The sequence below is a fragment of the Diplotaxodon limnothrissa genome, linkage group LG5 (genome assembly GCF_057381915.1).
Source record: "Diplotaxodon limnothrissa isolate DT_005_m linkage group LG5, D_limnothrissa_male_GT1.1, whole genome shotgun sequence".
In the NCBI taxonomy this organism is placed as follows: domain Eukaryota; kingdom Metazoa; phylum Chordata; class Actinopteri; order Cichliformes; family Cichlidae; genus Diplotaxodon; species Diplotaxodon limnothrissa.
The window spans coordinates 33,837,691-33,854,080 of record NC_140600.1 but is presented as its reverse complement, the minus strand read 5'-3'; the positions used below and the strand labels follow the sequence as shown (position 1 = coordinate 33,854,080).

The following is a 16,390-nucleotide window of genomic DNA, read 5'->3' as shown; positions in this document are numbered from 1 at the left end:
TTAATCTGTTCAGGAAAAAAAGCAAAACAATTATAAGAATAAACCCTTCATCACAAACTACAAAAATATAATAATAATCTTAAATAAAGCTTACCTCTGACAAAAATTTTAGCGGAACACTCTGCCTTGCCAAAAGAGTTAACTGCGACTACCTTATATTCCCCACTGTCCTTTGGCCGAACTCGGAGAATATACAGGGAGCAGACACCAAAAGAGTTGGTGATGTAGTAATTATTGTCTGAGTTGATGCAGATGTCATTCAGGTACCAGGATACAGTTGGGGCGGGATATCCTCTAACGGCACATGTCATAAAGAGTTGGTAACCTTTAGGTGGTGTGTGGACTTTCAGAGGGACCAAGATAGATGGAGGTCTCTCAAAGGAGACCTCTGTGGAAATAATTCCATTTGAAGTTACTGGAACTTAAAGAGAAGGAGCGTTCAAAGTTAGTATTTAAAGTCAGATTTTAATAATGTCAATAAAGGTCCAAGAATATTTGCAAAATTCCTTCGTACTAATCACATTTCAAATAGCAGCATTATAACAGTTTTACATATCCAGTGCAACCCTGAACTTTTCTTGATATGTGGTAGAGCTCAATGTGAGAATACATATCCTGTCAGCTCCCTAATGCAGTCTGTGCCTGTTTGTCTGGGAAATGTCAGAGTGAGCGAATGTAAGAATAATAATAATCATCTGGAGAATCATCTGGAGACAACTTCTTCAGTGACGCTGAAGAAGTTGTCATAGTATGGCGTTCCACACATGATGCAGCTAAACAAAGCCTTTATATTGTGTGCTAAATTTGAGAAAGGACAACATCATAACTGTGATGACTCTGCCCAGTCTGCCTGATGTGTGCTTTTGAGGTTGGCAGGGAATGAGGTAAGGTAGTTTCTGAGCAGGAGCGCAACTGTTGGCTAATTGTTTTAAAGTGCATGGTAGGTATTGTTCTCTCTTGTCCCACCAGGTGAACATATGTTTTGCTTAAGTTTTATTTTGTTTTCTTTTTAAAGATGCAGGACTTTTTTTTTAAGTTTAGAAAAATTTATTTAATTAAATTAAACTCCTTTATCTATTAGGCTCAGGAAGCATAAGTATACATTGGCATATTTAATAAAATGTATCCCATTCTTTTAAGAAAACTGACAAAACACATCACACAAACAAATCAGAATAATGCAATCATTAACAAAGACATAGCAATAAAGAGAATGATGAGATGATTTCTGTTTTAAAAATGTATATACTGTACTTTTAGTTCTTAATACAGTGTATTGTCCACTTTTAACTTGCAGTCTTCAATCAATCAGAATCAGAATACTTTATTGATCCCTGGGGGAAATTATTTTTTGTTACAGTGCTCCATTTTAAACCAACATTAAGACAAGACAGACAATACGCTAACTAAGAATAGTACAATATATACATATATATACATACATACATAAGTCACTTATAAATAAATAGTTGGAAAAGAAACATGTGTAGTTGTAGCAGCAAACAGTGTGTTAAGTGGATGATATAATATAATACCCAGGCCAACATATAATATAATATGTTGGCCTGGGTTAGCCAGGCAGGTTTTAAATACACGAGGAAAACCTCAGAATCATTCTAACAGTTTGATTGTTCTTGATTGTTCAAATTATGGTACCTCTTACATTATTATTATTAATGTAGGGTGTGTCTTCAGTGATGACAATAGATTTTAAATGACACAAAATGTATTTCATGAAAATGTTTGTTTTCTGACAAATTAGCTGTTATGGTCACTGGAAAGCACCTAAATTATCAAACTAATGCACCCTATAGTTTAGTTCACCGTTATGGCATAATTAAAAATAACTAACCCACCTTTATTGATGTTGGTGCCCCATGTAGGTGACGGAGATGGATCGGACAGTCCCATATCATTCTTGGCATAGATTCGAAAATGATACTCTGTCCCAGGAAGGATGTTGCTAGCTGTGTATGTGTTAGTGAATAGACGGTCTGCTATAGTTTTCCAAACTCTGTTGAGGGAGTCATGTTGCGAAACCATGTAGTACAGGCGGTCATCAAGCTCCTGGTCTGGTGAGGGAGCCCATGATATCACTAGCTTTCCATGTACTGTTTGCTCTAGTTCCACAGGCCCTGGAACCTTGGGTTCATCTAGCAAAAAACAGAATAAGTTACAGAAAGTGGGATAATTATTTTGCTAATACTCTGGTTCAGTTCGGCAAATTGAATAACAATATAGTCTATTATATATTTCACAAAGTTCAGAAACTAGTAGCGATACAACCTGTTTTACATTAATCATAGGCTGATATCTATGTCCTTACCTGTGACTCTAAGGTCAATGTCAAATGAAGCCTCACCCACAGAGTTTTTGGCTTTAATAGTGTAGATGGCTGAATCCGAGCGCTTTGAATTGGGAATAACAAGCTGAGATGTTCCCTCTGTATTTATGATATTAATCCACGCAGATATTGTCTCGTCATCCTTCAGCCAAGTGATCTGAGGTGGAGGTTCAGCCTGAAGATATCAATATCAGATAAATTACCTTAAATGTGAGGCAAATCCTCCCTTGTCATGCTGTGGTGAACTTACAACTCAAAAAATATGACAAGGGAAGTAAATGCAGAAAATACTGGCATGACAGATTTAAGAGTTATTAAGGGATGAAAAAATACTTGGAAACCTGATTTTGGGTTCATTCATACCTCAAAGCAAATTTTGATACGAGCAGAATTTCCTGCTCTGACAACAATGAAGTCCTCTGGATCCTTAAAACAAGGTCTCACTGGATATAAAACACATAAAACATTCAAATTAATGCAGGAAAAAAAAATCACTGCTCTGGATAACTAAGGTAATCATTTATATTCACACTGAAGCATGTCAAGACTTACTGTTGGGATTCTTTGCACACACCATCGCAGATGGAGGGCTTGGATCTCCAGGTCCTGACTCATTGATTGCTGTAACCCTGAACTCGTACTCTGAACCCTCAGTGATATCTTTGACTGCGTACTTTATGTCTGGAAAAATATGATTAATGTCAAGATAAAAGAGTCAATTTTCTTTAATGAAAGGTGCTAATTGTTCTTTAGGAGTAGAAATTATTTTTGTTTAACAAACCTTCAATAGGTTCATTAACTGCATTTAGGGGAATCCACTGATTTGTGTCCTTCTTCTGTTTCTCTACTTGGTACCCAATGATCGGCACTCCTTTATCATCCTCTGGAGGGGTCCAGGTCAAGTTGATACAGGTTTTTGAGGCACTTACCACTTTAGGAGCACCAGGAGGGCCGGCGAGTACTATAAAATAGTGAGAAGTCTAATTAATTAAATACTCTCATCATTAATAATTAGGACATACTTAAATTAATCAAAGACATTTGCAAGCAGTTTCTCTTAAAGAGAGCATAAATTCCAGCAATGATAAAATGTTAGACTGCTATAGTAGCTGCAGTGATAAAGTATTTAACGCAATCACAAAAGCTACATGAAAGCATTTTCATTTGGATTTGCCGAGAAACACTAAACACGACTTCATTTTTCTACACTCACTCATTATGCCAGCCATTATGCTTTCAGCTGTCTCCAGGGCATCACTAATACCCTCAGGGTTTTCTGCATAGATGCGATAGTTGTATTTCTTTCCATGTGTCACATTCCTGTCCCTGAAGGAGGTCTTGTCCGCTGAGACATCTCCAAGTTTTGTCCACAGACTCTGTCCTGTCTGCTGCCGTTCTATAATGTAGTTGGTTACAGCAGAGCCGCCGTCGTCTTTGGGAGGGTTCCATTTAATCTCAATTATTGATGAGGTAGTTTCAACAGTCTTCACTGGACCCTCTGGTGGACCGGGTCGATCTAGGTATCATGTTAAATTTTAAACATAAGTATGGGAGTTAACAAATATTAGAAAGTTTATTGATTTACCCTTTAGAAAATCTCATTTTCACATATATTTATCTTTGTTTCCATACCAAGCACAATAAGCTTAGATGTGGCCTCTATGGCTCCAAATGGGTTTTTCAGCTGGATCTTTATTTCCCCTGTGTCTATCCGCAGGCAGTCTCTGAACAACAGGCGGCTGTGATTGCGCTCCCTCACAATCTTAACTCCTCCTCCATCTTTCAGCTCAGTGCCATCCTTGAACCAGTTGACCTCCAAAGACTCCTGAGGAGGAAAGGGCATCTTGAAAGCAGCATTTTGTCCCACTCTTACTATCACAGGTTTAGAGAACTTGTGAAGGTCATCTGGATCAAACTCAGGTACATCTATGAAACACAAAGCACAAGTCCATTTTAAAGATCTGTGACTGTTTTGCCATTTAATAGAAATGTAACAGCGAGAGAAAGTATATTATACCTCCAACTGTAACCTTCCCTTGTGTGCTGTGTTCCCCTGATGTAAACTGATAAATTCCAGAGCTGTCATCACTGCAGCTTTTAATTCTTAGCTCATGAGAATTTCCATCTTTGGTTATGGTGATCCCAGCACCTGAGTTTAACTAAAAAGGAAATTAAAAAAGCAAAGGGAAAGTACCTGATATGGCAATTTTGTTAACACAATTTGTTATATAAAATTAGTTAATGATAGAAACATACTGTAGGTAGAGTTTTCTTGTTTTTCATAATACTGACTTATTCCAAATGCTATCTAAAATTGAAAAATATAGATTTAATAATACTTATTCATTGGCTTTACCTGCTTTCCATCTTTGAACCAGGTGCCATCACTGTCAATGTTCATCTTCACTTGCAATTCAGCTGATTTTCCTCGAAGGGCATAAATATTAGAAAGTCCAGAGGTAATTCCAGGCTCTAGGAAACATAAATGCATTTAGAATCCTCTTGACATTCTTTGTGATGAAGCTTTGTCTTTAAAACTGCATGCATATTGAATAAAAACAGAAAACATACAATATTTAAACGTTTCGTTTTTATTAATTTCAGTAAATAGCTGTTCAAATAAAGGTGAGAACTTTCTAGATGTTTTGGAAGGTTTTTCTGTAATTCTTCAATAGTTTAACAAGTTTGTGAAACAAACAAGTGGCCACATCTGGGGATGGCTGCAGTTACTGGCTCTAAAGACAAGAAAGTCCCTATAGACTCCCAACTTAAAATCCACTTTAGGTCTGAGTCTGTATAAGTCTGTATAACACAGACTGAAAATCACCAGTGAACCCCTGGTAACCACCAGTTGTTAGGGAAAATGTGTATTCCCTGACCAGCTTGTGAATAGTTGCTGCTAGATGAAATCACTCACAAAAGGGCTGCTGTACCAGATACCTTTTTGGAAATACTTTGGTTGCTAAAAGATTCCTACGGTTTCCTATTGTTTATAGTAACTGTCTGCAAACACTAATGCTAAATAATCAGCAAGCGGTACTGAAAAACTTGAAAAAGTGCAACAGAAACTATAAGAAATATATGACCAGTGTACTTGTCAACAAGGGTTCCTCCACCAAGTTCTAAGTTTTTTTTTGTTTTATCAAATACTTATTTCACTCAATGAGTTCCAGACCGAGGGCGATTGGAGGCCATTTTTCTTCCATTTCCTAATAATTGCACCAACAGTTGTCACATTCTTACCAAGCTTCTTATTGATGGTCTCATGGCACATTCTAGCCTTTAGCAGGTTTTATTGATTCACTGATTGAGTTGTAAGGGACCAAATATTATTTCGCTCAATGACATGAAAATCAGTTTATAACTTTTATGTCATTCCTTTTGGTTTTTTGGTTTTTTGTGTGGTTTTTTTTTTCCCCCTCTGGATTTTTGGTTGATATTCCGTCTAATTAAAATCTATCTGCATTAAAAAAGTAAGCAGGGTTTCGAATAAAACATACATTGATGTTAATGTGTTATTTTTTACACTTCTGTTAAAGTCATGTAAGCTACTATATAGATATTTTATTAGTCTTTCTATATTGTTAGTACTGTAGTGCTTTTTCAGTTTTAAATATCTGGCATGCCTGCATATGCAAGTGGTTGATTTAGCATTTCACTACCACTGGTTTCTTCAGGTGAGTGGCCTGATGGCAATAACAACAATAAGTGATTTAAACTTGCCTGTGGCAGCTTCTCGTTTTGATGTTTCACCTATGTGCGATCAGAGACAGTATGACAATGCTATTATTATTATTCTGTGTTTGTTGATAATTTCAATGACTTGCAACTCAGTTTCAGTACTTTTATTTTGTCATAATAAAAATAATGATTTTACAACATCAAAAAAAGGTAAAGTCAGCTAAAATCTATCCTTGAAGAGGTAGTTACATAATGAACTGATTACATTATGAAGTTCAGCCAAAATATTACTGTGACCTCACTAGCAGTTTTATATTTATATTTTGGCAAATGTTTACATAAATAATACTTTTAAATAGTTAGACGTAAGAAGGACTTTAGGTCTCAAAGTAATTTTAGGATCTTACCAGTGGTTGTTGCCTCCACAACTGGTGGATGTGAACCTGTCATTGTTGGTTCATTTACCACTCCTCATCAACCATAAAAAAAACAAGTCAGAGGTTGATAGATTAACACATTATAATTACCCACATAATAACAAAAGTTGACTAACCACATAAACAACATAATATTCATATGAAAAGGTGCATCACACTTATCTAAAATGACATTTTCTCTCTTGGTTAATGTGGTTAATGTTCATTTAAAACCACTTCTGGGCATTCTTACTTGGTTTGGAAGCTGCAGATCCAGCCACAACTGGAGTGTCAGTGGGTGCAGCAGGTGGAGGTGCAGCCTCTTCAGAAGCTTTCATTTGCTCTTTTCTTTCCTCTTTCTCCTTTTCTAGTTTTGCTTGTTGCTCTTTGGCAATTTTCTGTAAATCCTGCCCAGATCCCCCTGCCCTTGTTGTTTTCCTTGCTGTCTTTTTACCCTTTTGTGCATCTTTATCAGCTGAATTGGGAAAGACAATTAGATTTGTGACAGTGTGCACTTAAAAAAATGTATTTTATGTCATGAACTCAATAATAGATTAAATTAATCTAATCTTTCAAAAAATATTGTCAGTTAATTATATCATATATTATAAAATAGCCTTTTGGTGGGAGATGATATACCTTCAATGACAAGCCAAGCACTGCAAGATTTTATCCCTGCACAGGCACAATAAATTCCTTTATCTGCCACCATGCAGTCTTTAACCAGCAGCCTGTGAATGAGCTTGTCTTCTGAAACCTCAATGTCATATTTATCTCCCTGTTCCAGTGGCATATTTTTGCCAAACCACAAAATCTTGGCAAAGGGGTTTGACAAGACACACTCAAATATGGCATCTTCTCTCTCTTTTGCCTTTACTTCCTGAATCTTCACCAAGAAATCCACCATGGGGACTAAAAAATAAGACATTTGTTTATTATACTACATTATACATGAATTTATTTCAACATCCTTCATTTTGTTGTGTCATGTGCAATTGTAAAAATGCTTACTTTTAAAATCAGTGGAAAACATATTGACATCCTCGACATCCAACTGGTACAGCCCGGCATCCTCTGGCATTAGGTCTCTCATGCTGAAAATGTACTTTTTTCCAATTTTCTTAAGGCTGTGCTTGAGCTTATCACCCAGTTCTTTTGTGTAAGGGATCATTTTACCATCCTGTGGAGTGTGTGTATATACATAGATTGTTATTTTCATATGTTTTTGTACTTGCATAGCACAATGTAGCTGCAAGACAATAACAAAACAAAAAAGTCTTATTTGATTAAATATTGATAACATTATAACAGGATTTCATCAAAAAAAAAGTAAAAACTCATTAACAAAGCTGCATAAAACCCCCCCCCCAAAAAAACCAAAAACAAAAACAAAGCTGCATATCTAATGTTTAAACATAAAAAATTAATTCAAAGGTTGTTATCTGGTATATATCATCTAATTATCTTGATGTATCTTTGCAAGCACTGGTCATATTATGGCTGTGGTATTTTGGGGTGGTCCTAGATAATGACTCTATTCATTGTTTTCTACTATTATGGTTTAGTAGCGTTACGACTTCATTCTATAACTTACCTTGTACAGGAATATAGAGCTGCTTTGTTCAATGAGGTCCATGTCTATCTCAAAGGATGCAGTGCCATCTGCATTGACCTGAATAGGTCTCAGATTAGAGAGGCTTTTGACGAACTGGGACAAAAACAGAGGAAGTAATAAAAGGAAAGCAAACAGACATTTTTTTTGCAACTAAATAGCTTTATTTATTTTTTCAAGAATAAACTTATAAACAAATTTAAGCTTGTATAGTCAACATCAAGCCTCATAAAGGAAGTTAAAAAAAAAATCATGAACCGAATCACTGACCTGTGCTTGTTCTTCCTCCCTTTCTTTCTTCATTTCGTTTAATTTCTTGAGCATCCAACGATAGTCAGTTACCCCAAACTCTGCACAGATTCTCTCATAATCTTTCTTGTCAGCGCTAAGTAAAAGCTCCCAAAATTTTGGATCCATTTCTCCCTCTTTTTTCTCAGGTTGCTCAGATTTGGGATGAACCTTGCTGGAAATGGATATAGTAAACAATTTGTAAATCTATATATGACGCATGGTGATCAGTAGACTACCTCAATCCTACCTTTTCCTTTTTAGAACAGTCTTAAAATCCCCTTCTATTGCATCAGCTGCTTGCTTTTGGGCTTTGTTTTTTTTAAAACCCACTAGAAAGTAAAAAAAGGATAATACATTATCAACTATGTAGGAAAAAGTGAAATGACAGAAATAGCCTTAAGCGGAGAAGTAACAAAGTATCAAATTTGGCAGAATCTGCATGCAGACTCAAATACGTGCAGATTTAATAACTCTATGATTGCTTTCATCACACTATCTCCATATCTATACCTTCATAACCTTACCTTCAATCACATTTAAAACAACTGTGACCATGGCTTGTCCATATTCATTTGTGGCGAAGCATTTGTAGGTATCTGCTTGATCTGGGGCAACATTTGGCATCTGGACAGTAAAAGATATACTGAGTGTAATGGACCTAGATAATTAACAACCATCCATCCATTCGCTTATCCTTTTCAGGGTCGCGGGGGGCGCTGGAGCCTATCCCAGCTGTCATAGGGCGAAAGGCGGGGTACACCCTGGACAGGTCGCCAGTCTGTCGCAGGGCCAACACACAGGGACAGACAACCATTCACACTCACATTCACTCGCACATTCACACCTAGTGGCAATTTGGATTATCCAATTAACCTATCCCCACAAGCTGCATGTCTTTGGACGGTGGGAGGAAGCCGGAGTACCCGGAGAGAACCCACGCAAACACGGTGAGAACATGCAAACTCCACACAGAAAGACCCCGGCCTGATGGTGGAATTGAACTCAGGACCTTCTTGCTGTGCGGCAACAGTGCTAACCACCGTGCCACCGTGCTGCCCCTTTACAATTTACAATTAACAACCAAATGTGTTAAATTTCATTTTGATCTAATTTATCACAATTCGTGGTGTGGAAGTCAATAATGTGGTTATTATTGAAATTTGTATAACTGTACTTTTTGTAACAAATATTATTTACCTTTGATGTAATCAAATATCTTTGTCTTCTAGATTGTCTTTACATTATCTGCTTCTCCTTTATGTGAACATGTTGCTTTAGTTTTACTGTATCACTTGCCTCAAATGTATGCTCATTGGAAGGGGAATCGTATTTACTCTGGTACCGGGAAGTATCAGACACATCTCCGTTATTTCTGCTCCATGTTACAGTTGGTGTTGGGTCTCCAATGACAATAGCTTTAAAGAAAGCAAATTTCCCTGTAAAAAAAGAAAAGAAAAAGACAGGTCACTCCCTGGAGACAGTGAAGAGATCCAAATATATACGGTGACATTTAGTATGGATATTAAATTGAAATGGGTGAACAGTACCTGTTAATGCATTCACATTACAGAGGCAAAAAGATCATTTGTGTTATGCAGAGTAGATTTGGTAACATTGTCACTTCTGCAGATGTTTAGTCACGGTTTTGCAATTCTACTGACACAGGCTTCTTGCTTTTGAAAGGCAGAGACTTTTTCTTTGGGCAAATTGAATTGATCTAATCCATTTAGCAGAATCACATATTTCCTTGGGATGTTTTTCCCCTGAATATTAATGTTTAAAATTATTATTTTTTTTGCTATGAAACATACCCTCTTGGATGGTCAAAGCAATTGGCTTGCGGGTGAAGTCTGGATGGCTCTTTCCCTCTGGCAGCGTCTCGATAAACTGTGTAATCATCACTCCTGGGACCTTAGATTTTTTCTTGATCCCAACTGTCAAGAATTGGAAAATGAAATGTCAGTGGCAATACATGTGACACTTGGAGCAAGGAAAAGGATGAAAATCATAGCCGTAATTGTATTCACTGTCAAAATCTGTTGTTTTGTAAGCAAGCCCCCTTAAACCATTGCTGAAAACACATTCTATTACTTGATATTTTAAAATGTTAATGTTACTCACCTTATCACCACTCTGAGTTATATACTAAATGTAGCGTTTGCGTTTCAGTCAGATTTACCTCTTTTACATCTTCTGTATGAATCCATATTTAAAATTCAGCCTGAGAACAGATATTTAGTAATACATACATATTCACACAAATTACATGCGTATCAAGAAATTCATTGCATATGAGTTTTTGATGCCTTCATGAGCAGTAGGTAGATAAATGGCTAACATTTTTTTTCTGTTGCTTTCTTTACCTTCTTTACCACTGTAGTTCTCTGCAGCAGGAGCTCATAAGGCATATGTTAAGAAGAATGTACTGCATGGATCAGCATAGTAGTAACATTGGATTCGACTTAAAAGTTTAACTGACCCAAAAAACAAACAAGCAAGCAAACAAAATAAATAAATTGACCTGCAGAATATTTAATGAATAGTTATGCTATATAACTATTTAAAAAGTAGTAACAATATATAATCTGCACTGTAATGGTTACAGCACACATTTCCTATTCTATATTGCTACAGCTTATCAATGAACGTGTGCTTGCTTAAACCTGTAATATTGTCTGCCTGATGTATGGTATAGTCTTAGTAATAGGAGGAATGTAATAGACAATGTACATTCATGACTAGCAGATAAATTCAGAATTATGCAAATATACCTAATTTAATAATTTTCTCTCTAGAGTCATAGTACTTATTTAATTTGGTTAACACTTGCATGTTGCAGATTGATGTTAAAATTAGAATAATAAAGCAAAAATCATTCGTTTAAATTTGTACAGACAGTGTTTTGCTAGTCGAGTATTCTGTAGTGCTGTAGACAGTTATATGTAGTGCTCACCTTGGCCAGCGGCTGTCCCGTCTGTCGCTTTTGATTTTCTAATCATCTTGGGTCTTTTGATTCCTGAATGGATTCAGCAAGAATTGGGGAGAAAAGTTAATTTATTTAGGAAACATAACACAATATTTTCAGTGTACTAATTTATTAAAATAGCAGGAGCATTTTTTAGTTTTGTATTACTGGATTATTGAGTATTATTAAGTATTATTGAAAGAAATTGTTTAAAGATTCAGTTGAAACTGAGACTCAAAAGTTATCTGGCACCGAACAGCTTAAGAGAGGCGTTGCGAGATGTGACCAACCTTTCATTAAATCATGATGTGCAGGAAAATTTGGCCATGTTTGAAAATGTTCTTCTTTAGAAACCACAAAATTGTGAGTTTTTTGTTTTTTTTCTGGGGGACTGATTAGTTGAGGACAAATTCAAAACAAAGAAGGGTTAAAAATGTAGAACCTGTTATGAGAGTTCTTAAGGGAAATACTGTGACTGGTGACAAATTCAGACTGACTACACGGCAAAAGACACAGAACATGGACATCTGTTTTTGCATGTCGTCTAACTCTTGCCCTATGCCAAGAGTAATTAAAGTAAGGAAATCAACTTTTTAAGAATAGCTGAGGGGAAAAGCCCATATTTCTTACCTCACTTTATGATATTATTGTGCAAACTATTATTAATTTGTAGTTTTCTTCGTGTGTCGTTAAGATACAGCAAGCTGACGTGTTGTTTAAATGATTACATGCTTAGCAAATTCACATTTTTATGATCTTAAAGATCCATTCACAGCAAGGATCTCTACATGGCTTTCATTACCCACATGATTGCTATACTTAGAATGACAAATGTCACTTGACTAAAATAGACTGAACATTAATTTTAATGGATTCAGTGTTGCTGGGGCTTAAGCGGATTTGCAGAAATGTTAATATTTCGTTAGAACATTAATGCATAATTGCAGGAATTAGATATTTTTATCAGTGCTGGTTTTAAGAAAGATGAGATTGTATGAAATGATACGAAAACTAACAAATTCTGTCAATAAATCCTTTTATAACCATCACTCTGGTTGAAATAAATGATAAGCTGATGTATTTATTTATTACTTTTATGGGTTTTTTTTCTTTTTTTTTTCTTTTTTTTTTGTTTCCATATGTTGAGAAACATCAGCTTGATAGATTTTATAATGACAGGAAGAGATCTGGGATTATATACTGTTTAGTATTGTATGCTGAGATTGTCAAAGCTGTCAGTCAAAACAAAGTCTGACAGGGAAAAGAAAATAAGAGAAAAAAGGAAAAGAAAAACTGTACATGACTATAGGTTTAAACATGAAAACATTGCTTGGATCTCTAATTTTATATACTGTAAAAAATATCATTTGACAGAGAAATGCTAATGTTCCCAAATGTTAAATGTTCCCTCTTACACTTTAGCAGTTTCATCATCACACCTACATATACTGTAGTTTTTAGTTTGGTGGAGAGGGAATTTTTACAGAATTTGTAAATTCCTGTTGCTAGTGTTATGAAATGAGTTGCTTTGAGTGGATGTGAGTCACAGTCGATGAAAATTTGTTTCCCAAAACTCAGTGTTTCCAGAGCACTTTAGTTCGACCCATTTCCTGTGTCCCAGGACCAGTTAAAAGTTCTGTGGGCTGCGTTGAACTTTATGTCCGAATGAAATAACCTGTTTGATGTGTCAGTGCACAATGCAGTACACAGTACAGAGCTAATGTTCTGAATCATTGATCTAACAGCAGGGAAGGGTGTAAGACGTCTGCAGCTGTTATGTCAAAATCCACCAAACTGTGTAAAGCTCTTTCACATATGTGTGAACAAGAAAAACTGTTTCTGAATGCCTGAGTAACTTGACTAATCATCATAATTTTTCAGTCTGTATAGCTCTACATTGTTGCTGATTAATTAGATACACTGACTTTATATTTCAGATGCGTGCGACATCTTTCATTCTCATGTATAGTATTTGCACAAACCTAGCACATCCCGGTATACACGTGATATTCTAGGGTTTCAGCGCTTCATGGCTGTTGAAAGATGAGAAAACTGGACTGTCATATGATAGGTCACATGCCACATAAAACTGTGAACATCCCATCTTGCACATCTTAATATGCTTGTAAATCACTTGACAGGATAATGTCAAACTGAGGTGAAACTTTTTCAGTCTAGCAAATTAAATCACTATAGATTACCACATTTTCTATCTATGGGCACCAAACGGATAACCTTCATAATCAGTCCTTTTTAATTTTTGGTGCATTTACTTATGATTATAGCAGCAACTAAATGGTGAAAAGCCTTTAACTATTTTAAAGTATTCAGTAAATATAACAGAAAATGGTTATTGCTAAGCACATTGTTGTATTCTTGTGTTCTTAGGATAAATGGGATGAGATTAAGCCCATAACTTCAGCTCCCATTGTGGTTGTTCTGCAAAGTTATTTTTTATGGTCAGAAAAGCCATAAAAAGATTTAGATTTTTTTTTTTTTTTTTACTCTAGAAATTATTTTTTTGTGTACTTGGCTTCTAACACACTCCTTACACAACCAGTGCGTGAGTTGTTTTTATAGGATATAATATCGCCTTTGCTGATGTTAACTTGTCGATGTTAATGCCACCAGCTGCTTCTCTGACTGGAGATGAAATACAGTACGGGATAGTATACTCAGAGACTGAGAGCATCATAAAGATGATTAAAAGGGAGACACCGTGAGGGGCATGTTCACAAAGCATGTGGCTATCTACGGAGATGACGCTGATGCCAGTAGCTTAGAGTGCCAGGTTTGCTTAAATTGAATTATTCCAGAATTTCACCATAAACTATTTTGTATTTTTATGCAGCTCATTTATCTATTTAAATCTTCATTTAAAACTTTTAGGGGCCATAAATTGACAAGCTGATGGATGAAAAATTAATAGAGCAGATTAGAGTAACTATTCATGAAGAAAAATTAAAGTTAGGAGTTTTAAAAAAATAACATGCTCTCAAAAGGATGGTTCTTGGTTTTAGGTATGGCTGTGATATTTTTTCTACGTGCACGGACATAGGGCAAAGTTATGAGTAGTAAGGATTTTTTGCCAACTGGCTACAATTATATACAAGATCTGGAAATCACATAAAGTTCATTTTATTTGAACTCACGTAAGCAGTTACGTTTGTATACTGATGTGCATTATTGTTGCATTTTCAAAATTTTTGAAAAACCTTTTGAAATGCATATTTAATGAAACATAGGAGCTGAGTAATTAGAAAACAACTTCACTGTACTTAAATAATGTGAATGATGGAAAATTAAACCACTTTCATGTGCACAACAAAGAACTTTTATTAAGTCAGCTCAGTTGTGTTTATAGGCAAATACTTTGCACAGTTTATCACATGGATTTACTGTTATCTTTAAGATTTAATATGGCCCAGAACTGAGTGTTAAAAACTAGAGCCATGTCTTAATACTTAACACCTTCATCTAAGACTGGTGATGTATATAAGATGAATGATGAACTCACCACAGTACTCCTGTGATCCTGTTCAGTGGTGCTGCTTCCCTGGCTGATATTCGAGTGTTGCCTTCCTGGTCTACAAGCTATTAAATCCTTACAGGAATGCCAATGACTCTGCGACAAGCTCCCACGTTGTCAGACACAGTGCCTGCCAAGACAGGGGATTGCTTTTTTTGTTTTTGGCATAAATCACAACCTCTAGATAGGAAGACGGAAAGCCAAGGCTGCCTGCAAGCCTTGTGCTGAGATGACCATAACTGGGACTTCTTGTTGACAAATACATAAGCTTCCTCAGGACATTTACTGTGAATGACACACCTAAAAATGAATCTTGTTATGATCACACATACCACTTTTACAAGACTTTACATTTTACATTCTCCCTGTTTCAGTTCCTTTATTCTGTCTCTTTCACACATTGTTACAGATCATTTAGAAATACTCAACAAAGCAAGTGTGTACACTAGTGTTAAAGTCTTCAGCCACCCCCATTACTTTATACTTTGCTTAAAAAATGGGAAATACAACTGTGACCACTACATCCTTCATACTTGCAGCTGACAGCCTTATACCCTCTAGTATTTATTCTTCAGTATTTGAATGGGCTTAATTAGCCACATGACTTGGTAGTAATGCTCTGAGAGGACTATAGGTGAGCTTTCTTCTGGGATGGTTGAACTAAAAGGGCCAAATGATAACAAATATGCATGGAAAAACAATAATATATACCAAACTATATTCTTTATATACATTGCTGCACAGGAAAGGTGCAAGCCACTGACAGATTTATTTCCTCATCTTTTGCCCCGAGAGCCTTCTAGTGGGCCCTGTGCTCTCTGTCTGGCACCATGGAGCCCGACTGGCATTTGCTATAGAATACCAGAACTGGCAGGTCCACCTCATACTGTTTACAGACATAAAAGGGTGTGGAGAAGCTGTTGAGAACATGCTGCCTGTAACATCATTCAGCATGACCTGTTTGAGAGTGTGTCAGTCATGGTCTGGGAAGTCATACTGTATCCTTTCAGGGATGCACAGACCTCTACAGATCTGGATTTTTGGGGTGTCTTTGATTTCAGACCCCCATAGATTGATCATTTTCAGTGCAGTAAATTATGTAGGATCTTTTCATTTCTAATACATTACCCATTCCATAATGGGGGGTGGGATTCCTGCGATGAAGGTGATTCCTTTTAATTGAGCAGTGTATTAACCTATAAGGACAGCTTTTCTGTTCTGCTGTCATTAAAATTTCTTCTTTTTCTTTTTTAATGAATCACCTTTGAAAGGGTGGGAAATCCTCTGAGGAATTAAAGTACTGCTCTTTCCAAAGCAACTTTTCTTGAGCACAGGACAGCAATCATTCCCACGAATTAAGACTGTATTATTTCCATTGTTTCTGTATTTACAGTAACAATGCAATTCTACATAGTTGAACTACACTGTTACCTCCAATTGATGTTATTTTATACATCCAAAAGAATGTTTAATAGGGTAATTTTGTATTGACCAAGAATTGTAAAACTACTTTTAACACATCACAGAAAATTCAAAAATTTATTTACTTTAT

At 36.0% G+C, this 16,390-nt stretch overlaps 1 protein-coding gene across 1 annotated transcript; it reads right to left on the bottom strand.

Moving 5' to 3' along the window:
• On the bottom strand, positions 1-11,343 carry igfn1.4 (immunoglobulin like and fibronectin type III domain containing 1, tandem duplicate 4). Its single transcript, XM_085353546.1, has 22 exons — positions 11,298-11,343; positions 10,156-10,278; positions 9,641-9,780; positions 8,869-8,968; positions 8,592-8,673; positions 8,324-8,516; positions 8,036-8,149; positions 7,453-7,621; positions 7,081-7,353; positions 6,695-6,916; positions 6,433-6,495; positions 4,701-4,771; positions 4,362-4,503; positions 3,977-4,270; positions 3,558-3,860; positions 3,126-3,305; positions 2,897-3,025; positions 2,708-2,787; positions 2,327-2,519; positions 1,857-2,153; positions 95-421; positions 1-5 (listed from the first exon to the last, which is right to left on the bottom strand). The coding sequence occupies exons 1-22, from the start codon at positions 11,341-11,343 to the stop codon at positions 1-3; spliced, it is 3,546 nt and encodes a 1,181-aa protein (XP_085209672.1).
• Positions 11,344-16,390: the final 5,047 nt, after the last annotated feature.

What these genes read in the sequence shown, in the direction of transcription:
- igfn1.4 (XM_085353546.1), bottom strand. Translation starts at nt 11,343, where the DNA reads ATGATTAGAAAATCAAAAGCGACAGACGGGACAGCCGCTGGCCAAG. An exon ending in AGTTAATGAACCTATTGAAG is followed by an intron (nt 3,026 to 3,125) that starts GTTTGTTAAACA and finishes ATATTTTTCCAG; the next exon opens with ACATAAAGTACGCAGTCAAA. An exon ending in GTGTGCAAAGAATCCCAACA is followed by an intron (nt 2,788 to 2,896) that starts GTAAGTCTTGAC and finishes TTTTATATCCAG; the next exon opens with TGAGACCTTGTTTTAAGGAT.